At 43.4% G+C, this 27,817-nt stretch overlaps 2 protein-coding genes across 3 annotated transcripts in view; both read left to right on the plus strand.

The window, feature by feature from the left end:
• Positions 1 to 207: 207 nt before the first annotated feature.
• Positions 208 to 27,793, plus strand: CPA4 (carboxypeptidase A4; the record flags this gene model as incomplete). Of its 2 annotated transcripts, XM_082632376.1 has the most annotated exons (11): positions 208 to 275; positions 10,431 to 10,512; positions 10,944 to 11,078; positions 12,535 to 12,633; positions 17,146 to 17,247; positions 18,541 to 18,650; positions 19,413 to 19,521; positions 20,674 to 20,764; positions 22,194 to 22,393; positions 23,504 to 23,588; positions 27,654 to 27,793. In XM_082632376.1, 11 exons carry the CDS (start codon positions 208 to 210, stop codon positions 27,791 to 27,793), a joined length of 1,221 nt encoding a protein of 406 aa, XP_082488502.1. The 2 variants fall into 2 exon arrangements, with proteins under 2 accessions (XP_082488502.1, XP_082488503.1); XM_082632377.1 differs by lacking the exon at positions 12,535 to 12,633.
• CPA5 (carboxypeptidase A5) overlaps positions 22,305 to 27,817 on the plus strand; it is a gene marked incomplete at its 3' end in the record, with an annotated part of 50,836 nt that continues 45,323 nt past the window's right edge. The window contains 3 exon segments of the mRNA XM_082632373.1: positions 22,305 to 22,393; positions 22,504 to 22,563; positions 23,504 to 23,588.

The following is a 27,817-nucleotide window of genomic DNA, read 5'->3' on the forward strand; positions in this document are numbered from 1 at the left end:
TTCCAGCCTGAGGAGCAAGTTCCTGACCTTGTAAATCAAGAGGCTTGGCTTTTATCACTCAAAAGGAATGGAAGAGGCATCTGATGTACTGTCAGAGTTTCAAGGGTACTTGGGAGTCACATTAGCATTTTTGAGGACATGAGACTGCCTCAGACTCCTTATAAATACAGCTTGACTCAGCCACTCTATGACTGACACCCTTGGGACATGAAGTGGATACTGTTCTTTGGGGATCTTATTGGGTCCAGCATCTGTGGCCAAGAAAAGTTTTTTGGGTAAGTTCCTTTTGGACTTATTATTACTTTGTTAGTTCAGAGATATGGGAACCAAATGGATTTGGAAATGAATGGCTGATTATACCTCAAGTGGTATGGTGTTGGGAAGGAAGACCTGGACTCCTGTCCCAACTTTGGCCTTGTGTCATCCTGGGTCAATTACTTCTCTCTCAGGCTCAGCTTTATCTGTGATATCAGGACTAGGTGGTCTCCGCAGTCCCTCCCCAGCTCCCTAATTCCTGCCAATTCTTTTCCTTCCTAGTTCTTATTTGTAAGGTCAGTTTCAGGCATTCCTACTTTCTTACTCCTATATTATGAATTACTAAGAATTACCAGAAATTGTTTCTATTTCTGCCATGCTTAAGGGAAAACCTGGGTCATAGGCTTTTTGGCTTCACCTCTCTGTTAATGGTTAAGGTTTGGTGCAGCTTTCTCGTCAGCGTTTGGCATATGGAGATTTGATAGGTCTTGCCTAGCCATAACTATGAAAAGTGACATGCAAGGATACACCTGTACATTCTGTGTGTGTGTGCATGTGTGTGCACACACATGCACATGTGCTCCACACAGAATTCCTTGAGGTTCACAAAAGAGAGAACATTTGGGAGGTAGGAGAGATGAAAGGATGGCATGGTACCCTACTAGAAGATGGGGGTGATGGAGTCAAGATGGCAGTGTGGGAAGACAAGGGAGTACATTTCTCCCCACAACTAGGGCACCTGCCAGACACTGGTGGGGGACCTTGACGCCCAAGAAGATGGGAGGAACCCCCAAGCGAATGGCTGGGGTTCAGGCTGAAGCTCCTGCAGTGGGAGCTCCAAGTCTGAACCACTGGACTAACAGAGAACCTCAGATCCCAGGGAATATTCGTTGGCGTGAGGTCTCCCAGAGGTCCTCCTGTCGGCACCAAGACCCAGTTCTACCCAACAGCCTACAAACTTCAGTGTTGGAAGCCTGAGGCCAAACAGCCAGTAAGACAGGAACACAATCCCACTCAACAACAACAACAAAAGAGACAGCAAAAGAGTAAGTCACAGATGAAGGAGAAAGGTAAATCCTACAGGACCAAATAAATGAAGAGGAAAGTGGCATTTTACCTGAAAAGAATTCAGAGTAATGATAGTAAAGATGATCCAGAATTTCGGAAATGGAATGGAGGCACGGACTGAGAAAATACAAGAAATGTTTAACAAAGACCTAGAAGAACTAAGAACAAACAAACAGAGATGAACAACACAGTAACTGAAATGAAAACTACACTAGAAGGAATCAATAACAGAATAACTGAGGCAGAAGAACAGATAAGTGAGCTGGAAGACAGAATGGTGGAAATAACTGCTGAGGAGCAGAATAAAGAAAAAAGAATGAAAAGAACTGAAGGCAATCTCAGAGACCTCTGGGACAACACTAAACGCACCAACATTCAAATTATAGGGGTCCCAGAAGAAGAAGAAGAAAAAAGGGTCTGAGAAAATATTTGAAGAGATGATAGTGAAAAACTTCCCTAACGTGGGAAGGGAAATAGTCACCCAAGTCCAGGAAACAAAGAGAGTCCCATACAGGATAAAGTCTAGGAGAAACACACCAAGACACATATTAATCAAACTAACAAAAATTAAATTCAAAGAAAAAATATTAAAAGCAGCAAGGGAAAAGCGAAAAATAACATACAAAGGAATCCCCATAAGGTTATCAGCTGATTTTTCAGCAGAAACTCTGCAGGCCAGAATGGATTGACAAGATATACTTAAAGTGATAAAAGAGAAAAACCTACAACCAGGATTATTCTACCCAGCAAGGATCTCATTCAGATTTCATGGAGAAATCAAAAGCTTTTCAGACAAGCAAAACCTAAGAGAATTCAGCATGACCAAACCAGCTTTACAACAAATGCTAAAGAAACTTCTCTAGGCGGGAAACACAAGAGAAGAAAAAGACCCACAAAAACAATCCCAAAACAATTAAGAAAATGGTAATAGGAACATACATATCGATAATAACCTTGAATGTAAATGGATTAAATGCCACAACCAAAAGACACAGACTGGCTGAATGGTTACAAAAACAAGACTGATATATATGCTGTCTACAAGAGACCCACTTCAGACCTAGGGATACATACAGACTGAAAGTGAAGGGATGGAAAAAGATATTCCATGCAAATGGAAATCAAAAGAAAGCTGGAGTAGCAATACTTGTATCAGATAAAATAGACCTTAAAATAAAGACCTTACAAGAGGTGAGGAAGGACACTATAAAATGTTCAAAGGATCAATCCAAGAAGAAGATGTAATAATTATAAATGTTTATGCACCCAACATAGGAGTACCTCAATACATAAGGCAAATGCTAACAACCATGAAAGGGGAAATCGGCAGTAACACAATAATAGTAGGGGACTTTAACACCCCACTAACACCAATGGACAGATCATCCAAACAGAAAATAAATAAGGAAACACAAGCTTTAAATGACACAATAGACCAGATAGATTTAATTGATATTTATAGAACATTCCACCTGAAAGTGGCAGAATACACTTTCTTCTCAAGTGCACATGGAACATTCTCCAGGATAGATCACATCTTGGGTCACAAATCAAGCCTTGGAAAATTTAAGAAAATTGAAATCGTATCAAGCATCTTTTCTGACAACAATGCTATGAGACTGGAAATCAATTACAGGAAGAAAACTGAAAAAAACACAGATACATGGAGGCTGAACAGTGCACTACTAAATAACCAAGAGATCACTGAAGAAATCAAAGAAGAAATTAAAAAATACGTAGAAAGAAATGACAATGAAAACACGATGACCCAAAACGTATGGGACACAGCAAAAGCAGTTCTAAGAGGGAAGTTTATAGCAATTCAATCTCACCTCACGAAACAAGAAAAATCTCAAACGATCCAACCCTACACCTAAAGCAAGTAGAGAAAGAAGAACAAAGAAAACCCTAAGTCAGTAGAAGGAAAGAAAGAAAGATCAGAGCAGAAATAAATGAAAAAGAAACGAAGAAAACAATAACAAAGATCAATAAAACTAAAAGCTGGTTCTTTGAGAAGATAAAAAAATTGATAAACCCTTAGCCAGACTCATCAGGAAAAAAAGGGAGAGGACGCAAATCAATAAAATTACAAATGAAAAAGGAGAAATCACAACTGACACCACAGAAATACAAAGGATTATAAGAGACTACTACAAACAACTATATGCCAATAAAATGGACAACCATGAAGAAATGGACAAATTCTTGGAAAGGTACAATTTTCCGAGACTGAACCAGGAAGAATTAGAAAATATACACAGACCTATCACAAGTAATGAAATTGAAACTGTAATTAAAAATCTTCCAACAAAAGTCCAGGACCAGATGGCTTCACAGGCGAATTCTACCAAACATTTAGAGAAGAGCTAACACTGATCCTTCTCAAACTCTTCCAAAAAATTGCAGAGGGAGGAGCACTCCCAAATCCATTCTACGAAGCCACCATCACCCTGATACCAAAGATATAAAAAGATATCACAAAAAAAGAAACTTATAGACCGATATCACTGATGAACATAGATGCAAAAATCCTGAACAAAATACTAGCAAACAGAATCCAACAACATATTAAAAGGATCATACACCATGATCAAGTGGGATTTATCCCAGAGATGCAAGGATTCTTCAGTATATGCAAATCAATCAATGTGATACACCATATTAACAAATTAAAGAATAAAAACCATATGATCATCTCAATAAATGCAGAAAAAGCTTTTGACAAAATTCAACACCCATTTATGATAAAAACTCTCCAGAAAATGGGCATAGAGGGAACCTACCTCAACATGATAAAGGCCATATATGACAAACCCACAGCAAACATCATACTCAATGGTGAAAAACTGAAAGCATTTCCACTAAGATCAGGAACAAGAAGGATGTCCACTTTCGCCACTATTATTTAACATAGTTTTGGAGGTCCTAGCCACGGCACTCGGAGAAGAAAAAGAAATAAAAGGAATACAAATTGGAAAAGAAGAAGTAAAACTGTCACTGTTTTCAGATGACATGATACTATACACAGAGAATCCTAAAGATGCCACCAGAAAACTACTAGAACTAATCAATGAATTTGGTAAGCTTGCAGGATATAAAGTTAATACACAGAAATCTCTGACATTCCTATACACTTAAAACACAAAATCAGAAAGAGAAATTGAGGAAACAATCCCATTTACCATCACAACAAAAAGAATAAAATACCTAGGAATAAACCTACCTAAGGAGGTGAAAGACTTGTACTCAGAAAACTATAAAACACTGATGAAAGAAATCAAAGATGATATAAACAGATGGAGAAATATACCATGTTCTTGGATTGGAAGAATCAATACTGTGAAAATGATTATACTATCCAAAGCAATCTACAGATTCAGTGTAATCCCTATTGAGCTACCAATGGCATTCTTCACAGAATTAGAACAAAAAATTTTACAACTCATGTGGAAACACAAAAGACCCCAGATAGCTAAAGCAATCTTGAGAAAGAAAAACGGAGCTGGAGGAATCAGGTTCCCCAACTTCAAACTATACTACAAAGTGACAGTAATCGAGACAGTATGGTACTGGCACAAAAACAGAAATGTAAATCAATGGTACAGGATAGAAAGCCCAGAGGTAGACCCATGCACATATGGTCACCTAATTTACAACAAAGGAGGCTGAGAACATACAATGGAGAAAAGACAGCCTCTTCAATAAATGGTGCTGGGAAAACTGGACAGCTACATGTAAAAGAATGAAATCAGAACGCTACCTAACACCATACACAAAAATAAACTCCAAATGGATTAAAGACCTAAATGTAAGAACAGACACTATAAAACACTTAGAGCAAAACATAGGAAAAATACTCTTTGACATAAACCACGGCAAGATCTTTTTTGACCCTCCTCCTAGAGTAATGAAAATAAAAACAAAAATAAACAATTGGGACCTAATGAAACTTAAAAGCTTTTTCACAAAAAAGGAAACCATAAACAAGACGAAAAGACTTCCCTCAGAATGGGAGAAAATACCTGCAAGTGAAACAACGGACAAAGGATTAATCTCCAAATATACAAACAGCTCATGGTGCTCAATATAAAAAAAAAATCCAATAAAAAAATGGGCAGAAGAACTAAGTAGACATTTCACCAAAGAAGACATACAGATGGCCAAGAGGCACATGAAAAGATGCTCAATATCACTAATTACTAGAGAAATACAAATCAAAACTACAATGAGGTATCACCTCACACCAGTCAGAATGGCCATTATCAAAAAATCTAGAAACAATAAATGCTGGATTGGGTGTGGTGAAAAAGGAACCCTCTTGCACTGTTGGTGGGAATGTAAATTGATACAACCACTATGGAGAACAGTATGGAGGTTCCTTAAAAAACTAAAAATAGAACTACCATATGATCCAGCAATCCCACTACTGGGCATCTACCCTGAGAAAACCATAATTCAAAAAGAGTCATGTACCACAATGTTCATTGCAGCACTATTTACAATAGCCAGGACATGGAAGCAACCTAAATGTCCATCAACAGATGAATGGATAAAGAAGATGTGGCACATATATACAATGGAATATTACTCAGCCATAAACAGAAACGAAATTGACTTATTCGTAGTGAGGTGGATGGACCTGGAGTCTGTCATACAGAGTAAAGTAAGTCAGAAAGAGAAAAACAAATACCGTATGCTAACACATATATATATGGAATCTAAAAAAAAAAAAATGGTACTGATGAACCTATGGGCAGGGCAGGAGTAAAGATGTAGACATAGAGAATTGACTTGAGGACCCAGAGGGAGAGGGCGAAGCTGGGGCGAAATGAGAGTAGCAGCGACATATATACACTACCAAATGTAAAATAGCTAGCTAGTGGGAAGCTGCTGCATAGCACAGGGAGATCAGTTCAGTGCTTTGTGACCACCTAGAGGGGTGGGATAGGGAGGGTGGGAGGGAGACGCAAGAGGGAGGGGATATGGGGATATATGTATGCATATGGCTGATTCACTCTGTTGTACAACAGAAACTAACACAGTATTGTGGAGCAATTATACTCCAATAAAGATCTATTAAAAAAAAAAAAAGGGGGCTTCCCTGGTGGCGCAGTGGTTGAGAGTCCGCCTGCCGATGCAGGGGACACGGGTTCGTGCCCCGGTCTGGGAGGATCCCACATGCCGTGGAGCGGCTGGGCCCGTGGGCCATGGCCGCTGGGCCTGCGCGTCCGGAGCCTGTGCTCTGCAGGGGGAGAGGCCACAACAGTGAGAGGCCCGCCTACCGCAAAAAAAAAAAAAAAAAAAAGGCTAGGTATCCTGGCCAAGGCCACTTAGCTGGTAAGCAGGGAAGTTGGAGCAAAACCCATATGCTTTTGTTATAACACAAGTTAATCTCCAGATAGAATCCTGTATCTCACTGATCTGTCTATATCTGTTAGTTTACTCTCCATTATACTATCTGGCTAAGGGGGCTTTGGAATTGTTTATTGAGGTAATTACTTATATGTGATTGAGTAATTTTTATGACGATGACTTCTGTTCACACCTGGTCTCTACTGCCAAATAGCTCAGAGGGTTTAGGCATAGCAGGTGGTCAGGGAAGGAGATTTTTCCACAGGCAGCTCAGCAGTGTGTAATAACTATGCTTGCTGCCATGTGGGCTGATGCATAGAGCTCTCAGGCTCTCGCTGCTCCTATTCATGTGGCTGAAAAATCTTTCTTTCTCAGGATACAGACTTCTCTTATAAAGCAGCGGACACCTGGGTTGAGGCTTCTTGGCCGAGCTCTGGAGTGCTCACCATAGGCGCTTGCACAGAAAGGACTGTGTGCCTGAGCAAATTGCAGATGGCTTTAACCAATAGTGTCATCCTTACCCCCAAATCTGTTCTTGCCTCATAGTAGGGACCCCAGCAAAGGTGGCGGAATTCTTCCTGAGGTCCACAGACATGGCCTAGGCAGCCAGCTTGGTGAACATTTAGAGCAAGGGGAAGCTGGCCTCTGAGCATTCAAGTGGTTGGGAAGCCAAGATGCAGGTTGGCTTGGAGGGGGAACAGTGCTGATGGAGATGAAGATGATGGTTTCTCCCCCCACCACACCCCCCAGTCTCTGTTCATTCCATCTAACTCACCTACCTCCCCAGTCTCTCTCACTCTGCTGGTGTCTTCTGTCCTGGGCTTCACTCATCTTAAGGATAGGATGGTGACCAGGATGCCTAAAGGTGCACAGCAAGCATAGAACAGGAAGTAGTTGCAGAACTTGTAACATCAGCAGTAACTGGTTGGCATTTAAGAGTTCTGTGGAATCACCTCTTGTGGTGGCTTCTAAGCCTGGCTGGGGATGCAGGTGAGAAAGGCACAAAGAACAGGCCACTTGGCTGCCCACATGTCAGAAGGGGGAGAGATAGAAGCTCAGCACCAAGGTGACTATTGACTGTCCAGAACATGGGACACATGTGAGGGTGACTGAGAGTGGATCACTAGCCATTGCACAGTAGCAGCTGGCCAGCCCTGGGTATTGGAGAGTACCAGAGTTAAGAAGAGCTCTAGGAGCACGTACCTGTGTGGAGTAGGAGGGGGGGTGAACATGGCAACCTGCAAACCCCAACATGTCCGCCTTCCCAGGCCAATCTTCCATCTTCAGAAAGAGCTTAAGGTCTGTGAAAAGATTTCCAGATGGTGGAGATAGGTTGTGTTCCACCACCCACACTTTCAGGAAGGCGTTTTCCAAATAGAGACAAGGACAGTGAGGGCAAGAGAAAGGCTGCCCTTCACCTGGCACCCACTTATGTTCTCTCTGTTTCTAAATATTGATGGGCTTATGTTCATGAGAATAACATAAGATTCTCCCCATGCCCTGCCAGCTTTTAGCACCATCTGAAGACTGTTGCTAAGGTTGTCTGCTCTGGTTGGGGAAAACCTCGTGGGTAATGGGAACTGGTCCTAAAGCCTGGGTGGCAGATTGGCTAGGCAGGTAAAGAAAAGGGCTGGACATCCAGGCAGAGGGAACAGCATGTTCAAAGGCATAGAAGGGCAAAGTATATGGTGAATTCGGAATTTCAGTGAGGCTGGAGCCAAGAATGTGTAGGAGGGAGAGGTGGAGGAGAGACAGATGGGGAAATACTCCATTCTGCACCAGCCTTTCCGCCCCGTCTCTCTGCATGCTGCAGATGTGTCTTTATCCTTTGGAGCTGGGTTAATTAGGACATGATGAAATGCACTGTGGTTTTAATCATCATCTGGGCCAGTTAGATTCACTGTGTTCCCTTATCATGAACAGTGCCCAGGAGTATGAAAGTTCTGTTGTGAAGTTATCACTTTGGGAGAATTAAAACACATGCTGTGGATGAATGTGTAACATGATTTTCATACTCTTAAGAGCTCCTTATTCTTATGTTTCTCTTTTTTTTCCTCTTCCTGTTCCTTCTCTCTCCTCTTTCTCTTTGTGATTACTCAAGTCAGTGCTGTATTTTACCGATGCCTCATTTTGCTAACAGAGATGCCAATGCACAGGCACTTTCCAGAACACCCATTTTTAAGACGCCCCTTTTTCTGGGGTATTGAGGGTGAGTTGTGACAGAGCGTGAGTTCTGCGTATGGGTCCTGGTACTCAGCCAGGAGGAAGGATTTCTCTTCTGTTTTCAACCTGTTTCTTTTGCAAGGCTGCTTGCCTGTGTCAGGGAAATGGTGGTTTGATTCCCCATCTTTGCAGGGCTGCAGTCCAACACCTAGCAAGCCTGTTGGGTTCAGGCTGAGACCCGCCAGCCAGTGGCTTCTCCACCATGGCCTCGGCAGCTCCCATGGGATGCAGTTGGCTGCCCACGTCCGAGAACGCTGTGGAGACCGGATGAGCTGGGAGAAAGTGAGGCTTCATCAATGGCGTTTCCTCCAGACCTGCCACCTGCAACAGAAGCAGCTCTGAAGTGGACCTTGCCTCCTTGATGCTAGCCTAGACCCCACGGAGATCCCCCAGAAGCTCCCAGAACAAAGTTAAACTCTGAGAGTCCTTCCGGATTGAGCCAGTTTTCTGATGAGGAGATGCTGATCTGCCACATGTGGCTGCACGTTTAGCTCCCTGTGACAGAACCATTTTCTCTGTCAACAGGTCCTTCAGCCCACAGCCCTCTCCAGCAGCTTTTCCCGCATTCATTTGTGTCAAAGGGATGACGCATGTGACAGCGTTGAGTGTGGATTCATTCGGGCCGTCACCTAGCAACGGCCTAATGGCTCTCCTGGCTTTCTGAGCCGGCCCAGAGCACAAAGGCAGCTTTTCAGGCTCGGCCTTCTCCCACCCACACACAGGACTTCAGGGGCCTCTACCCCTGCTGCTGCTGCGGGAGCTAAATGGTGTATAGGAAACAAGTGCGGGACAAACAACAAAGGGGGACTCGGGACTGGCTGGCTCCCTTCTGGTCCCTATCAGGGCCCCTTAGGGAGGATGAATCCCGAGTTCAGCCCCAGCACCGTGCATTTGTATAGGGTTCTGGAGCTGGAAGGGCCCGGGAGAGCACCCAGCCTCTCCCCTCTTTGCTTAGAGGAAAAATAACTAACCTTCCAAGGATGGAAGGTCTATTCTCTTTTCTAGCTCTTTCCAGCATGGACATTCAGCCAGAGTTTCAGTCCTAGACCCTGACAGTGAAGAAGTGCTTCTTTATGTCTTGAGTTAGCTTTGCGTGTAACTCAGGAACATTCCTTTCTGCAAAATATATATGTTTTTCATTATAAAGTAATATGACCACATTACAGAAAACAGATACGAGGGGAAAAAAGTAAGTCATCCATAATCCCATGACCCGAACATAAGCACTGTCAGCATTTGCTATATTTCCGTTGTCTGTTTTTCTTCCAATGCATCTGCTTTTTCCATACTTGCAATCATGGCATACATACAATTTTGTGTCCTGCTCTTTCACTTAATATTTCCCTTAAAGTTATACCATAAGCACTTTTTCATATTTGCCACGTAGTCTTATTTTTAATGGCTATACATTATAACCAAAGACTAGACCATTTCCTCTCATTCGGCCCAGTTATGTCTGGGATAGTAGGCCTGAGGTTTATTTGCCAGCTGAAAGCTCACCATTATCTTTTGCTTTTTTTTCCTTTCTCCAGGGACCAAGTTTTCAGGATTAATGTCAGAAATGGAGATGAGATCAGCAAACTAAGTCAGCTAGTGAATTCAGACAACTTTAAGGTACCTAGTTCTCCTTCTCTTGGGTATCAATTAACTTCAGTGGGAGAAGACTCTTGCAGCACTGGCATTGTTATTCCTGAAGAGTTTCTGTGTATAATCCTGTATTAGTCAACATGCCTTTATACAATTGAGAGGGTTGGTCGGGGAGAAGTGCTGTAGATCGCAGCAGTGCTGTCCAGGGAGATGAGAGGCCTCAGCAGTGGGCTCCATCTTTCTATCTGCATTGACTTATTACTTCTTGGGCTTTGCCAGGTATTGCCTGCTGGGCAGGCCTGACCAGATAAAATTATGAAATGGCGAAGTTTGCCCTTGTGCAGAATCCAACCCCTCAGGGATCACCAAGGCTTTCGGCAGTTGTTCTAGAAGAATGAGCTCATTGTGCCTTTTACCTGAACTGTCCTTTAACCTGGTTTTACTTCTGTTCTCTTCAGCTCAACTTCTGGAAATCTCCCTCTACCTTTGGTCGTCCTGTGGATGTCCTGTTCCCTTCTGTCAGTCTGCAGCCAGTCAAATCCTTCCTGAAGTCCCAGGGCTTAGAGTACTTGGTGACTGTTGAAGACCTGCAGGTGGATAGGCCAAGGTCCCTCACTGGTCTTGCATAGGACCAAGCAGCCAGAGTGGACTTGAGACATTTTCAAGTTCTGGTCTTATTCTTCTCCATTTAAAAGTTGAAGGCATTGGGCTTCCCTGGTGGCGCAGTGGTTGAGAGTCCGCCTGCCGATGCAGGGGACACGGGTTCGTGCCCCGGTGCAGGAAGATCTCACATGCCGCGGAGTGGCTAGGCCTGTGAGCCATGGCCGCTGAGCCTGCGCGCCTGGAGCCTGTGCTCCGCAACGGGAGAGGCCACAACAGTGAGAGGCCTGCGTACCGCAAAAAAAAAAAAAGTTGAAGGCATTGAAGTATATGGAAGTAAAGTGCAGTGACTTGTTAGAGGAACATGTTGTACTAGAAGGGGCATACATGGGTTAGGAAACCAGCCAGATCTGGATCCAAATCCTGATTTTGCTAACTGCTAGCTGTGTGACTTTGGACAAGCTGTTAACCTCTTGAGACTCTGTTTCTTCATCTGTAAAACGGTAGTAGTTATACCTACTTCATACAATTTATTGAGAAGATTAAGTGGCTAAATGTACATAAAATGTCTAACAGTGCCAGGTGCCCCACAAGTATTAAGTCCCTCTCCCTTTTCTCATTTGAAGTCAGGAGGGAAGAACAGAGTTTATGGTGGGTAGAAGGTGGGGCCCCAGTGAGGAGGTGCTGAAGACCAGTCATAAAAAGCATCCTTTGGGAATTCCCCGGCAGTCCAGTGGTTAGGACCCCACACTTCCACTGCAGGGGACATGGGTTCGATCCCTGGTCGGGGAACTAAGATCCCATGTGCTGTGCAGTGCAACCAAAAAAAAAGCATCCTTTGAGAAAGGGAGAATGTCACCAGCAGCCCCCAGCAGAGGGAACATCACTGCCTAAGCCAGACACCAGCCTCATGAGCTGTATTTGAACAGCAGGGCAGTGTCTGGCTCATGTTCTCTCCTTCACTGAGGTGGGTTGTGGACTAATTGGTGATTTGGTCCAGGAGTTTCCTGATGGTGTGAGCAGCTGTGAGCTTATTAATCATCCTCACATGTCACAGACATCTGCCAGGAACCTTCAAAGTATGAGTGGTTGTAAGAATTTCTTTGTTTCTGAATGGTTTCCCAAGCTGGGTATTTCAGAGGCACTGGATACCAGATGCAGCCTGATGTCTAGAGAATTTGTGGTATAGAATAACTAAATAGCACATATGTTGCTTCCAGGAAGTAAGTAGGTTTTGAATGAGGTGATGTACATTGGGCTCCAAGAAGTAAGATTATACAGATATGTGGAAGAAATCAGACCCCATTTTACACCTTGACATTTGTGCTTCTTGATATGTGTGCCAAGGGTGCTGCCATCTTGGCCAGCACATGTCCCAGGATATGGTGGAAACAGCATGAAGCTCCATCCCCAAAGGATCACTTTCTAATATTGCTGTGTCTGTTTTAGGCCCTTTTAGATAATGAAGATGAGGAAATGCAATACAATGAAGGTCAAGAACGGAGCAGTAATAACTTCAACTATGGAGCCTATCATTCCCTGGAAGCTGTAAGTATTTCAGAGCAGGTTAAGATCAAGGTCATTGGCCTTTTGGGTTTTGTAACCCCTTTCCTTACTTCCAGGAGGTATTAGTCCCTAACACAGTACCCCTACCCTGAGGGGTTAAAATGTGTACACTTCAATTCTTTTCCTTTTTTTTATTTTTAGAATTTTATTTATCTTTTTATACAGCAGGTTCTTATTAGTTATCCATTTTTCAATTCTCTGTTTGTTTATCTCCCACCAACACCTAAGAGCATAGTGAAACACAAACTGAACATTTTCTCCCACCTGCATCGTTCTTTTCTTAAGCAACCCCTCAAAGAAAACCATGAAATAATTGCAATAATTTCCAGTCCTTGTAATTCAACCTTCTTATACCCCACCAGAATCCCTGTATTTTATTCACTCAGATTAATGTGTTTCTTATCCCAGGCAAATAGACAAGTGATTATTTCCAAGGTTAACCAAATATTTCCACTCATTTATCATGACTACTTATAACTTATATTTATTCCATAATGCGTTTTGGTGCTGTGTTTAGTTAGAAATCACTTATTTAGATGACTGACTTTCAAGGTAAGCCAACTCTTCAAATGAGAAATTTAGAGCAGAATAATTTAATATGATATTGGAATTTGAGGAACCAAGAAGGACTGGAATGGAACTGAATCACATAGCATTCGGTTTTCTTAGGTCCCTCAATGTCTTCTTCCTTAGTCTGGAGACTTTCTACTAACTCAGGAACACACCCCAAATCTAAATTGGTATTCTTCCTATAGCTGAATATATGTTGTTCTTTATATCCAAAGATAGAGTTCTTGGCATGCTTTTCCTGAGGCATATACTTTGAATTATTTTTCTTCTAGATGAGGTTTTTTTCCAAGCTTGACCAAATATTTCCCCTTCTTTCCCAGGACTGTCAGTAGCTTTGTTTAATGTGTACACTTCCAGCCGCACTGCCCCTTGATCCCTCTTGTGACCAATGACATACAGCTGCAAAACACCTGGATAAAGTTAGGAGTTCAGTCCAGGGCCATGGACGAAAGCAGAGCTAAGGGCCCACACAGGGATCAAACCCATGATGTTAGCCTCATTAACATGGGGCACTCCCTAGCTGAGCTAACCAGTAGCACATGTCACCCCGGATTCTGGAAACTCCATCCCCTCACCTGCCTGCTGCAGGAGCCTCACTTTCCCATCCACTCACTTTTGTTCTCTGGCTTTAGGTATCATTGTCATCTGGCTTACAGCCATCTATCATTCCCTGCAAGGCCTTTTGCTGTGGGTTGGCGTACCATCTCCCTTCTGACTTGTTCATATTCAGTTCTTTTTAAAAACAGCTTTTAAGAGCTCTTCCACAATCACTTGGGCCTTCTTAGGTCTCTAAAGGGAATTCCATGTGTGTCTCTGCCAGGTTTCTAGTTTCAGATCCTTTGTGTGTATTGCTGTGGTTGCTGTTATTGTTGTTAGTTTTGTGGGTAAGTTTTCCCCTGATGTTGGCAGTGTGAATTTGCACCCCTCATCTGGACACAGCTTGGTGTTTTAACTTTTCTTGGGTGACTCTCTTTCCTCTCATGACTCAGGGCAGGCATCTGATGTTCTAGGGTCAGTGGGTAGAGTTTCCAGGCCCTTTGCATGGCCAGAATGACCAATTCCCAGCTCTCAAGTTCCAGCTCCCTGCCCCACGCAGGGTCCATTGCCCTCTACTCCTATTCCTGGTTGCTGTAAACTCTCGGTGCCGAAAGTAGGTATCTGGTTCTGGGGCTTCATCTTCTGCCCTTTACTGTGTTACCTTGTTCCCTCTTCATTTCTGGTACCCACAATTTTTCCTTTTTTTTGGCTTTTAAATTTGGCTGGGACTCATTTTCATTGTATTTTATCTGGCTTGCCTATATATTTGGGACGTAGTTTCTTGCTTCTGCTCAATCTGCCATAATGGCTGCAAGTCTGATGAATCCTTTAAGCTCGATTTTATTCTATATTGATTGCACATTTTCGTTCTTGGTAAAGCTCCTTCTTTCAATTTTAAGATCTAAACAAATTTGTTTATTTCCTATTTCAACCCTCAAAAGGTTTGAACAACTAAGATGGATGAACTCTATTTAAATCAAACTTTTTTTTTTTTTACTGAAAGCAAATGGAAGCATTTGTAGCCATGATTTATACAGCTCTTCACGTGCCCTCTCAAAGCCTTTGAAGAATCATTTCCAAAGTGGGGTGCTTGTATGGCAGGGTGTAAGCAAGATGGTCCACTGGGATGGAGAAATAAACTATTGCAACTTCTATTTATATTTCTACATATATTTGTATTTATTATTATTTTTAAAATAAATTTATTTATTTATTTTTGGCTGCATTGGGTCTTTGTTGCTGCGCGTGGGCTTTCTCTAGTTGCGGCGAGAGGGGGCTACTCTTCATTGCAGTGTGTGGGCTTCTAATTGTGGTGGCTTCTTTTGTTGGGGAGCATGGGCTCTAGACGCGTGGGCTTCAGTAGCTGCAGCACATGGGTTCAGCAGTTGTGGTTTGTGGGCTCTAGAGCGCAGGCTCAGTAGTTGTGGCACATGGGCTTAGTTGCTCCATGGCATGTGGGATCTTCCCAGACCAGGACTCGAACCCATGTCCCCTGCATTGGCAGGCAGATTCTTAACCACTGCGCCACCATGGAAGTCCTGTATTTATTGTTAACGCAACAATTTTTTTAACATCTTTATTGGAGTATAATTGCTTTACAGTTGTGTATTAGTTTCTGCTTTATAACAAAGTGAATCAGTTATACATATACATATATCCCCATATCTCTTCCCTTTTGTGTCTCCCTCCCTCCCACCCTCCCTATCCCACCCCTCTAGGTGGTCACAAAGCACCGGGCTGATCTCCCTGTGCTATGCGGCTGCTTCCCACTAGCTATCTGTTTTACATTTGGTAGTGTATATATGTCCATGCCACTCTCTCACTTTGTCCCAGCTTACCCTTCCCCCTCCCTGTATCCTCAAGTCCATTCTCTAGTAGGTCTGCATCTTTATTCCTGTCTTGCCCCTAGGTTCTTCATGACCTTTTTTGGTTATTTTTTAGATTCTATATATATGTGTTAGCATACGGTATTGGTTTTTCTCTTTCAGACTTATTTCACTCCGTATGACAGACTTTAGGCCCATCCACCTCACTACAAATAACTCAATTTCATTTCTGTTTATGTCTGAGTAATATTCCATTGTATATATGTGCCACATCTTCTCTATCCATTCGTCTGTTGATGGACACTTAGGTTGCTTCCACGTCCTGGCTATTGTAAATGGAGCTGCAATGAATATTGTGGTACATGACTCTTGTTGAATTATGGTTTTCTCAGGTTATATGCCCAGCAGTGGGATTGCTGGGTTGTATGGTAGTTCTATTTTTAGTTTTTTAAGGAACCTCCGTACTGTTCTCCATAGTGGCTGTTATCAATTTACATTCCCACCAACAGTGCAAGAGGGTTCCCTTTTCTCCACACCCTCTCCAGCATTTATTGTTTGTAGATTTTTTGATGATGGCCATTCTGACTGGTGTGAGACGATATCTCATTGTAGTTTTGACTTGCATTTCTCTAATGATTAATGATGTTGAGCATTCTTTCATGTGTTTGTTGGCAGTCTGTATATCTTCTTTGGAGAAATGTCTATTTAGGTCTTCTGCCCATTTTTGGATTGGGTTGTTTGTTTTTTTGATATTGAGCAATGCAACAAGTTTTGTTTCTATTTTTTGTTTTATAATGTACATAATATACTTGTGTGGTATTATATATATTCATGGTGCATACTGAATTTTTTTTAAGAAGATGTTGGGGGTAGGAGTTTATTAATTTATTTTATTTATTTTTGCTGTGTTGGGTCTTCGTTTCTGTGTGAGGGCTTTCTCTAGTTGTGGCAAGTGGGGGCCACTCTTCTTCGCGGTGTGCGGGCCTCTCACTATTGCGGCCTCTCTTGTTGCGGAGCACAGGCTCCAGACGCGCAGGATCAGTAGTTGTGGCTCACGGGCCTAGTTGCTCCGCGGCATGTGGGATCCTCCCAGACCAGGGCTCGAACCCGTGTCCCCTGCATTAGCAGGCAGATTCTCAACCACTGCACCACCAGGGACGCCCAACTGAATTTTTTTTTTAACTGATGGAGAAAGTGATAAAAAAGTTTGGAGAGCAGTGCTTTTTAAGAACCTTGGCTAAATGGGACCCTTGCTAATTATTGAGCCTAGTATTCTGCAAAGGGCCACACTGTTGGAGCAGTATCTGCACAAGTCTCTCTACTCTAGTTTAATGGACTATAATTTTGTGGACAAATAAAATGTGTTTTTCTCTAGAAAACTGTAGAAACGGATTCTTAGGCAGTTGCTTAAGAATAAGCATTCCATGCCAATAATATTGACAACCCCCAGGTTAGGGGACTGTAAAAAATCATTAAGATCAACAAGATAAAGTTCACATATACCCACCCAGAGCTGAACAAATTTTTTAAATGCTCCTGTGTTTACTTTTTCACAGTTCAGATTTACCATGAGATATACAGCATTGCCAGAGATTTTCCTGACTTGGCAAGCAGGGTGAAGATTGGGCATTTATTTGAAAACCGGTCAATGTATGTACTGAAGGTGAGGCCCCATGCACTTTGAAGGGCCCGACTGGACTCAGGCTCCTGGTTCCTTGTGTCCAAAATTCAGCCCTCACACCTCGGAAAGAGGTAGCTTTATAGACCTCCTTGACTTTAGGGAGGAGGGTGAGGTGAGGAGACATCTACCCGGGTTCGAATTTGGTCTGACAGAGGGCCCCCTGCTTCTGCCTAATGTGGGAGGAGTTAGTAGGAGCACATTGCATTCCAAGTTTTGGCTGAAAGGCAGAATCAGGAAGAGGTGGGAGGCGGTTAGTGTTCCAGAAAGCTCTCAGATTGGCCACAGTCTTTTCCCTCCATTCCCATCTTCTGTAAATATTAAGACAAATTGGGATGGGCCTAAAAATTCTATTCTGCTTATTTTCCTTATTGGAAAAGCAATCTAGGAAGCTGATTTTAGGGTTGATGTAGTTTTAAGCCCAGTCTATGATCCTTGGCTGCATAAAGCCTAATTTCCAGATATTTCTAACAGATTTCAGGTCTATATTGGCAAAAGAAGTAGAGAATTTATGGCAGTGACATAAATTACATAAATAATCCAGCCAAATGAATAAAAAGGAATTTGGAGATACAAACCATGGAACAAGTGATGGTGCCTAGAATTTGTCAAACCCTTGAATCCATACAGGCCCCGAGGAGCCCAGGTTTATAGCAATGGTGAAATTACCAGTGGGAGAAGACCTGGCATTGAGCTGGTTGCTGTAAAATAATCTACATAAATTTAGATTATTTGCCAACTGCTGGAGACCCTTGCTTCATTAGCACCAAGCTCTGACCCAAGGGGGCCCCCCACTAAAAAGCAGCAGCCAGAATTCATTTCATGCTGTTTACAAAGAGCTATAGTGAACCCTCCCGTTCTTCATTTTAAAACTGATTTCATTTATTGCCTCAAGTAGAACAGGCTGGTTCATGCACTTTTGTGTCTCTCTCTGTTGGGCTACCATTTGAGGTCTTTCAAGAGGCATAATAGTATCTCTAATCACATGGGCATTATAATTCACAATAGCAATTGTTTCCCCTTCCTATTTGCTTCCAACCTTGAAGTGGCTCAAGCTGCCCAGAGCTGCAGTGCTGCAACTGGGCCCTGCCAGCCAACAAATTAAGCTCCCTGGTCACAAAGAAGCCCGATAAAGGGATGGTGCCCTCAGACATTTGGTCTCTGAATGATCTTAAATGGATTAAATGAATAGGGGCGAGCTGAGAAGAGGAGAGGAGAGGTGAGCGGAGACGCAGGCAGGCAGGAGGGTCATTTTCTGGCCTCTTTTTCCTTCCACAGTTCAGCACTGGAGAAGGCGGGCAGCAGCTGACCATTTGGCTGAATTCAGGTATCCATTCCCGGGAGTGGATCTCACAGGCCATGGTGATCTGGACCGCAAGGAAGGTCATGTTGCCTTGTATTAGCCCAGAATTCTGTTGGGCCCGGATTGCCCTGCAGCATCCCACACAGCTAGACCCTGGAGATGAGATAGGAAGGCACTATGCACAGACATGATAGGCTGGGGGGTGCCTTTTCTGATTGGAGAAGGAAAAGATCAGAGCCCCATAGTCAGGCCACTGTGACTAAATGACAAAGTGCATTCATAGCAGCAAGCAAGCTAATGAGCTGCAGAGGTGGCCCTAAAACACTGACCCATAGTCAGTCCCGCAGGAAGGGAGCAGGGTCTTCTCAGTAGCAAAGCTCAGGTAAGCTTTACCTTTAGTCCCTTTCAGGCCCCCCAGACCCTCAGGGACCTTATGCTATCTCCATGTCCCTCTGGAAAGTCTACTTTAAGCCAGCGCAGGTGGAGGAGGGGTGGTGCAAGTGGAGGATCCATCTTCCCTACCCCTAGCATGGGGAGGGGGTGTGCTCAGATTCCTAATAACTATTATGATGTGTGGCTCTCTCCTCCCCTGTTCCTGCCCCCTGGAAGGAATGAATAAACAAGGCAGCCCAGGACTCATTGAGGTTGATGTCATCAGGCAACCATGTTTCCCCAGGTTTTGAAGTGCTCTGTGGGCTTTGCAGAGCGCTGCCTCTATGACGGTGGCAGGGAGGCTGCAGAGGGTGGATGCTGTTCTAGGAGATGGGCATCTGGGGAAGATACACGGACTTAGACCTAGCAACCCAGCCTGCAGGGCACAGCTGACAAGCTCGTTGCCTCTGCTTAGACTATCTGATTATGGGAAGGATCCAGCCATCACCTCCATCTTGGAGAAAATGGATATTTTCTTATTGACTGTGGCCAATCCTGATGGATATGTATACACACAAACTCAAGTGAGTAATACTGACAGAATAGGCTGGGTTTGGAGTTAAGACTATTTTGTTGAATTCCTTGCTTTGCAACTAAATAGTTGTATGACCTTAGAGAAAACTTCCACAAAATGTGCACGTTAGGAGCTTCCTTGGGTCTCATTTTCCAGTCATTCTCTGAGCTAAGAGTCACCAGGGAATATTTTTTTCTTAGAGAGAATAGTCTAATGAACTCCCTATTATGGATCTTGAGCAATTATCAACACCTTACCAATCTTCTTTTCATTTCTTTCCCTCCCACACATTTTTCCTGATGTATTTTAAAGCAAATCCCAGACATAAAGTTACTTCATTCAAAACTTCTTTAGTATTCATCTCTAGCTGATGATAATTAAAACAATAAACAATATACCACTATCAACTGTAAAAAATTAATGGGAGTTCTTTAATATCATCTGATATCTCTAATTATCTTTAAACTGTCTTTTGAGACAGTTTGTTGAAATCAGGATCCAAATAAGGTCTGTACCTGCATTTGGTGGTTATGGCTCTGCAGGCTTTTTTCTTCTACAGTGGTACCCCCCCGCCCCCCGCCACATATCTTTTAAAATGTCATTCATTTGTTGGAGAAACCAAGTAAATTGTCCTGTAGAATGTGTCACATTCTGAATTTGCCTGATGGCTTCTTTGTTCTATGCCATTTAATTTATTCCCTCATCTCCTGTATTTCCTATTCACTTGTGGTCAGATCTATATGCTTGATTGGAGTCAGGTTAATTTTTTAGGCAAGGATAAAATAGTTGCCGTGCACTTCCTATCACATCAGTGATCACTGAGGCCCATAATGTCCATTTGTCCCACTTTTACCGAAGCCCAAAGTTATTCAGTGGACTCAGATGGTGTCAGCCTGGGTCCCGTCAGGGCATTTTGGCGAGGTCCTTTTCTCTGGGCCAGAAGGGCTAAGCCTCCTCTCTCTGGGGCATGAGAGGAGACTCCGCAGTTAGTGAGGGCTGAAGCCCCGATGATCCTCCAGATCTCTGGAGTTACCTCCAGAGCTGCAGGCAGCTTGTCCCATCCATGGTGCCATCTCCATCACAGTCCCCCAAAGAAAACCTTCACCTCTCCTGTGCCCTGACCCATCTCTGAATGTTGTTCCTTCCTTGGTGAATTTTTCCGAACCGATTATGGAGGAAGACACAGTCTCTAAATCCTGGAAGCTCCTGCGTTGGTACTGATCCAAATAGAAATTGGAATGTTAGTTTTGCAGGTAGGCAGGGGAGACAGTCTTTAAATCCTGCTACCCCTGGGTAGCCTGGTCCACAGGCCTCTGAGCTGGCAGTGAGGGAGCTAGTTTCCAGGCTACTTCCATTGCTGGTTCATTGAGAAACTTGGGTAAGTCCCTTATTCTCTCTATGTATCATTTTACTATTATTATTATTATTATTTGTAATTTTGAAAGGGAATGGCTGAACAATTCCTGTCCTCCTGAGAGAATGCTAATATTTTAAAAACTATTCTATCTTAGATATATAAATTCATGGGCCTGCTTTGTACCCCGGCCATCCTGGCTTCTGGGCAATACCAGATGGGTGGAAGGGCTGTTGGTGGCAACTCAGAAGAGAGCAGTTAGCACTGTTACCCCAACAGGCAAGATCACATTGTGAGGATTAAACTACAGCAGTTTACCCTTAGGTGTGTAAATATGAACCTCAGCCCTTTGATGTGATGGAAAGAGAATGAGAATTAGGAGTCCTGGGTTCTGAGTTCCAGCTATTTAAAAATCATCCCCACAATAGTGCCAACTATGTGCCAGGTACCTTCCCATGTATTATCTTATTTATTCTTCTGACCTGGAGACTGAGTTTTCTTGTCTGAAATGAAACAATTGAAGCTCAGAGACAATCTCAAGAGCACATGGTTGATAAGAATTAGGATCTAAACTCACTTTTCAGTTTCAAAGCCCGAGAGTTCTCTTTCAATATTCAGCTGTACTGATGTTTTGTTTTTAATGTAATGTTTTAATGCAATATTTTAATGTAATGGTTTTAATTTTCTTACTTGCATAGAAATACTACAAAAACCACTGGGGGAAAAATAATGTGACTGTGGGAAAGGAGCTGATACACATGTGGGAATTGAGGGCATCAAAGTTAAGTCACAACAGGGGTGGTTTCACACATACACCAGATACCTTAGGGGCCTATATTGTGAGGTAATACAGAAGGCAGTAATTCTAAATACCTGTCAAATAATCAAGAGATTTTAGCCACAACAATAGATTATTTTTGGCAGCACTTGGCCATTAAGATCTGAACCAAGAGAATGAGTTGACACCAGAATAAATGGAGTCATTTTCATTATTAATTGGTATTCATATTAATTATCTAGAGTACTTATTAATTGACAACTCACTGTCAAGTATGATATTAATTATTTATGACAGCTGTTGGAGATACAATACAAGGTCAGCTCTCTCCATTTAGAGGAGTCCTATCAGTTTTCCTGCTCAGGTGTGGCAGATCCAGCACCCCACTGCCACACCCTCTCCGCAATTTACACACACTATGGGCCAGATTCTCAGGGAGAAACTAGCAATGGCCTGCCTATGCCTTCTCCCCCTCCTCTGGGTAGAGTACCCTGCATTTCTGTTTCCTTAGCCTATGGGTTAAGGTTTCTGCTTGAGCCACCCCCCACAGGAGAGGGAGCCAGTGACAACCCTTGCTCTGAAGTATACCATGGAGCCCACGCCAGTTCAGAAGTTGAGGTGAAACTGGTGGTAGATTTCATCCAAGAACGTGGGAATTTCAAATGCTTCATCGACCTGCACAACTATGCACAGCTGCTGACGTATCCATGTGGGTACATGGTCAAAAAGGCCCCGGAGGCTGATGAGCTGGTAAGCGGGGCTGCATCCAGCCCTGGGCATGCTTTTCCCCTGGGTGCTGCAAAGTCCAGGAGCAGGGCTTATTTCAAGAAGCCCCAGTATTCTCTCTCTGTTCTTTGCAGTGTGCCATCAGGCCTACTGGGAATAGGAAGAAGATGATGCCTCTTATTTCTGTGTTTGCTGTGAGTTCCAAGAACCACACCCAACCCTGTCTTTCCTTCTCACTTGTTTTTCTGACCAAAATGTATTGCAGACCCACTGCTTGCCAAGAACTGTGGGTAGCATTGTGGTGGGCAAGGGGGAGGTGCTCCTCACTTGGTGTAAGGTAGAGTTTAAGTAGGGTGTAGGCCACAGCCTAGGGGTGCTCTGTGTCACATGCAATGACTCACCCCAGGATGTGAGCAGGCACTTAGGGTGAACTGACTGGAGTAGGGCTGGCATCCACAGAGTGACTGCAGGCCTCTCTCTCCACGCTGGTCTGCTTGAGTGTTCCCCTCTGCCCGGGGCCACAGCTAGCTCACACGCCTCCCAACAGATGCAGCCCCACCCAGGGCTGGCCAGGTGTGGACTAGATTCTGCTCTCAAGGAGGTGCTCTGTGTAGGGCACATCCATATATGGCGTCCCTGTCTCCACCTCCACTCTGGCAACACCTAACTCTTAGAAGGTCTTCTCTTGAACATACTTGCCCTTCCCTCATGTTCATGAACATGACATTCCCTTTCCTCAGGATAGGTGAAGGTGGTGGTGCCTTTATTAGATTTCTAATGGGCTGGTGAGCAGCCTTCCAGACCTATGAAGAGCTTGAATACAGCTCCTCCAATTTGTGTTTATAATATACATACTTCAGAATGCTTATCTGGTCTTCTTCCACCTCTCTCCTTACCCCCTGCCCCAAACTGGAAGTAAAGAACTGAGGATAAGAGAAGGAGTTGGAGGAACCATACCATTTCCCTCACTTCATAGTCAGGCCTTTGCTCTGGCTGGTTGGGAAAGAAGGAGACCAGGAGGGAACATTGGGGGTGGGGTCGGGAATTTTTCAAACCACTGCAGTACAGAACAGCTGAGGAATGTCTGGCTTCAGGATCCATTCTTTCTCACTCTGATGATTTCCCCACTCCTAGGATGAGGTGGCAAGGTGTGTAGCCAAAGCTCTGGCTTCCCTGTCGGGCACTGAGTACCAAGTGTGTCCTACCTGCACCACTGTCTGTAAGTACTCACTGAGTTTATTGGTTATAAGGAAATGCTTTGAGAGGATACTTGAAAAGGAGCGGGAGAAGAGCTGCAAGTCAGCCTTCCTACATTGTAGTCTTTTTTTGTTGTTAGTGATAAGCTGAATTTATGTCAAGTCTGTGTGATGGTAGCTGTCGCGTGCGGCCATCTTCATCAAACTGAGGTGGTGGTACGGCGGGTAGAGGGGAACCCCTCACCTTCCTGTCCAAAATGAACACGTGTTGAGCATAACAGGCTCAGGTTAGGGGTTCCCCCGACAATCATTAGCATTGAGCTGAAAAAACAAAAACAAAAACAAAAACTCTACCAATACTTCAGACCTGAAGATGGTCTTGAGGCTCATCACCTACAACTCAACCCCAATTTGAGGAAATACCCTTGTTTTGGTTTCTCACTGAAGTGTTTCATCTGAGCATTTCACTCTATTCCTGCTGAGATCCTTCCAGTTCCCTTATTCTGTGAGTCTGATCTTTAAATTTTTAGATCAAATTGAAGGATATGATTATTCTCCAAGGCCCTATCTATAAATGGGAAGCAGAAACAAAAAATGTGGGAAGCAAAGCTCCTTTCAACAAGTGCCCTTCTTTTCCCCTCCTGTGCCTCTTCTGTAAATAGTCTTCCAACAGTTGGTCCACCCTCGAAGCCCCTGCAAACTTGTTGATAATTCTTTCCTCTCCCATACTGTGACTTGCTCTCCCGTCCTACCTATTTCGCCCTCAACTAGCTGTTCCCCTCAGTCTTCCTCCTCTGCGAAGATTCTCCAACCCACCTCTTGGGTCCTCCTCTGTACTCTGATCTCAGCACTCTTGTCTGTGTTTCACATGCCACCAAGCTGCATAAAGCACTCAGCACGATGCTGGTGGTGGTGTTGCTAATTGCAGCAACAACCCAGTAATTACTCATGGTTTCTTATTACTAGTGTTGTTGAATGGGAGCTCCTCAGAGAACAAACACCTCAGGAGAGGTTCGCCACCCTCTAATAAGTCAGAACTGAGTCCTACACCACAGAGAGCTAAAGGAACTTGGCAGGAGCCTTCTGAGGAGGTCCTCTCAAAAGATCTTTGTGGGTCACCAGGGTCCTGGCTTTTGGGTCAGATGCCAGTTTAAAGAATGGCCTTTTCCTCCCATGTCAAAAACATTCTTCTCCCCAGCATAAGCTGTGCCAAAATTAAGAGATACTCATCAGATTCCTCCAGCAGAAGAGGAGAAAGGCTCTTCTGAGCATTGTCCAGGATACATAATATTTCCTACCTCTTTCAAGAGCCCATCTTCTGTATTTTTTTATAGACTTTGTCTGCCCTCCTTTCTTCCCCAAAATGAAATCAATTTTTGTATAAAAGCACTCTTAACTCCCTGGGTTATTGTATGTGTTACATAAGTAGTTGACATTTGTCCCTTCAAGTGCTGAACTTTTCCTTAGATTAATCATTTTAGATGAAAATAATTCTAAAATGGGTTTTTCACACTTCCCTGCCTTCTTAAACAGAGTATGTAGAAGAGATTTAAGCTCCGTTCTTCATGACTGAGTGGCCTTCTGAATGTCAGTTGTTGTATCTTGAAGGCCTTCTGTGCTGTACCGGACTGTTCAATCCTTTTGCTAAACAGCGCAGCCTGTTTTGCTTCTTTAACTCTTGTGTCTGCTTTTTAGAGTTTTCATGTCTCCTTCCTCAGGCCACCTTCCTCTAGCAACCCTTTCCCCTCCTCTTCACTGATTCTGATCTACTAAGGGCTTGGAAACAAGTTCATTGGGCTCGTTTAGCTCATGGATAGATTTTGAGTATTAAGGATGTTCATGACAGCATTGTTTATAGTCACAAAAGACTGGTAAGCAACTAAATGTTCCTCGTTTAGCTCATGGATAGATTTTGAGTATTAAGGATGTTCATGACAGCATTGTTTATAGTCACAAAAGACTGGTAAGCAACTAAATGTTCATCAGTAGAGTGCTGGATAAAAACACGTTTGGTGCATTACTACAGTGAAACACTATGCAGCCCTTAAATGAGTGAGGTGGATCTGTATTTGCTAACGGGGAATAATCTTCAAATGTTAATTGAAAAATACAGTGTATAGAACAGTGTTATTAGTATGTTCCCATATGTGTTTTTTCTTTTTTAAATAAATTTATTTATTTACTTATTTATTTATGGCTGCATTTGGGTCTTCGTTGCTGCGCATGGGCTTTCTCTAGTTGCGGCGCATGGGCTTCTCATTGCGGTGGCTTCTCTTGTTGCGGAGCACGGGCTGTATGCATGTGGGCTCAGTAGTTGTGGCGCAGGGGCTTAGTTGCTCCATGGCATGTAGGATCTTCCCGGACCAGGGCTCGAATCCATGTCCCCTGCATTGGCAGGTGGATTCTTAACCACTGTGCCACCAGGGAAGTCCCCCATATGTGTTATTTTTTTTTTTAAAAGAGTAGGTAGACTTAGCAGGGACCCAAGTAAAGTGAAGTTCATGAACCTGATCACTTTGCTCAGCAGAGGTCTTGGCCCCTTCCTGAATTTAAAATTTGTTCTGAAATACTTGAGCTTGCCATGTAAATAACTTCTGGAAACTTCTGGTGCCATTGCCTGTTTTTTTATTCATCATTTTTCTCAGTGTAGAGAAAGGCTGTGGGAATTACATAAGAATTTCAGAGAGTATAGGAGAGCCTGTTCCATAACCTCTGGGAGCATGTAATTGCAGCAGAAGCAGCATCTCTAGAAAATCACAAATGGTATCATGAGAAACAACTCTTAGGAACAATGGAAAAACAAAGGGACCCATATTTTCATTTAACAGACATATATAGTATATATATATTATATAATAAATGGACCCCAAGTCGGTTGAAGAAAGCACGGGCTTTGTCATCAGATGGATTGGGTTTAAATTCCAGCCTTGCCATTTTCCATCTATATTTTCTTAGATAAACTATTCATTCTGAACCTGGATTTTCTCATCTGAAAAACATGGACAGTAATACCTACCTCATTGTCTTCTTAAAGATTAAATGAGATCATAAATGTAAACTTTACAGTATGATGACTGGCTCATGGTAGATGTTCAACAAATGATAGCTGCTATTACATTGTTATTTTATTATTCAGTATCATCTACACTTTGCACTTTTAGCCAGTTTCTTCTCTAGTAGAGTTTTGACTGGAAGAAGCAGGAAAACAGGCCTCTTGCCTTTCAGCAAAGGGAAGTCCTAAGGGCTGTGCTTCTTTATCTCTGTGTATCAGTTATCTCTTGAGATGTAAAAAACTATCCTAAAATTTAACAGCTTAAAACAATAAACATTAATTTTCTTACACAGTTTCTGTATGGGTCAGGAACTCAGGAGCTTCTTATCTGGGTGGCTGTGGCTCAGGGACTCTCAAGATGTTGCAGTTAAGGTGTCTTCCAAGGCTACAGTCATCTAGAGGCTTGATGGGGCTGGAGGATCTTCTTCTCAGATAGCTCACTCAGATGCCTGGCAAGTGAGGGCTAATTACTGGCAGTGAGTTCTTCACCACATAGACCTCTTTATAGGGCTGCTTGAGTGTCCTTACAACATGACAGCTGGCTCCCCAGAGCCAGTGATCCAAGAGAGAGCAAGGCGGAAGCCATGATATTTATCACCTAGCTTTGAAGGGCACACACTTTCATTTCTGCAGTCTCCTGAAAAACAGGTCAAGTTGGCCCTGTCCAGTGTAGGAGGGCACAACACAAGGATGTGAATACCAGGAGACAAGGATCATTGTGGCTATCTTGGAGGCTGCCTACCACACTCTGTAAAGATTTGCTTCCAGTGACCTGAAGGAGTCTACACAGTGAGTTGGTGACAAGATGGAAATGAGGATTTAAAATCTCTTGGATTGAGACTAGTGAAGACCCTCATGGTGCAGGACAGTCTGAGACACAGGGATCAGGCCAGTGTTTATGTGTTGTAGACCTGATGACTTTCAGAAATAACTGTAGATCCCTAAGGAACCACAGGTGGGCAGAGCTCCAGGCCCCTTCCCATCTAACCCTGAAAGGAACTAGGCTTCAAAGGTGTGTTCTCTTTTGACTTAACAGATCCAGCTAGTGGCAGCAGTGTTGAGTGGGCTTATGATAATGGCATCAAGTATGCATTCACTTTTGAGTTGAGAGATATTGGGCACTATGGCTTCTTCCTGCCAGCCAACCAGATCATCCCCACTGCAGAGGAGACCTGACTGGGGCTGGAGACCATCATGGAG

The sequence above is a fragment of the Mesoplodon mirus genome (assembly GCF_964341445.2).
Source record: "Mesoplodon mirus genome assembly, chromosome: 9".
In the NCBI taxonomy this organism is placed as follows: domain Eukaryota; kingdom Metazoa; phylum Chordata; class Mammalia; order Artiodactyla; family Ziphiidae; genus Mesoplodon; species Mesoplodon mirus.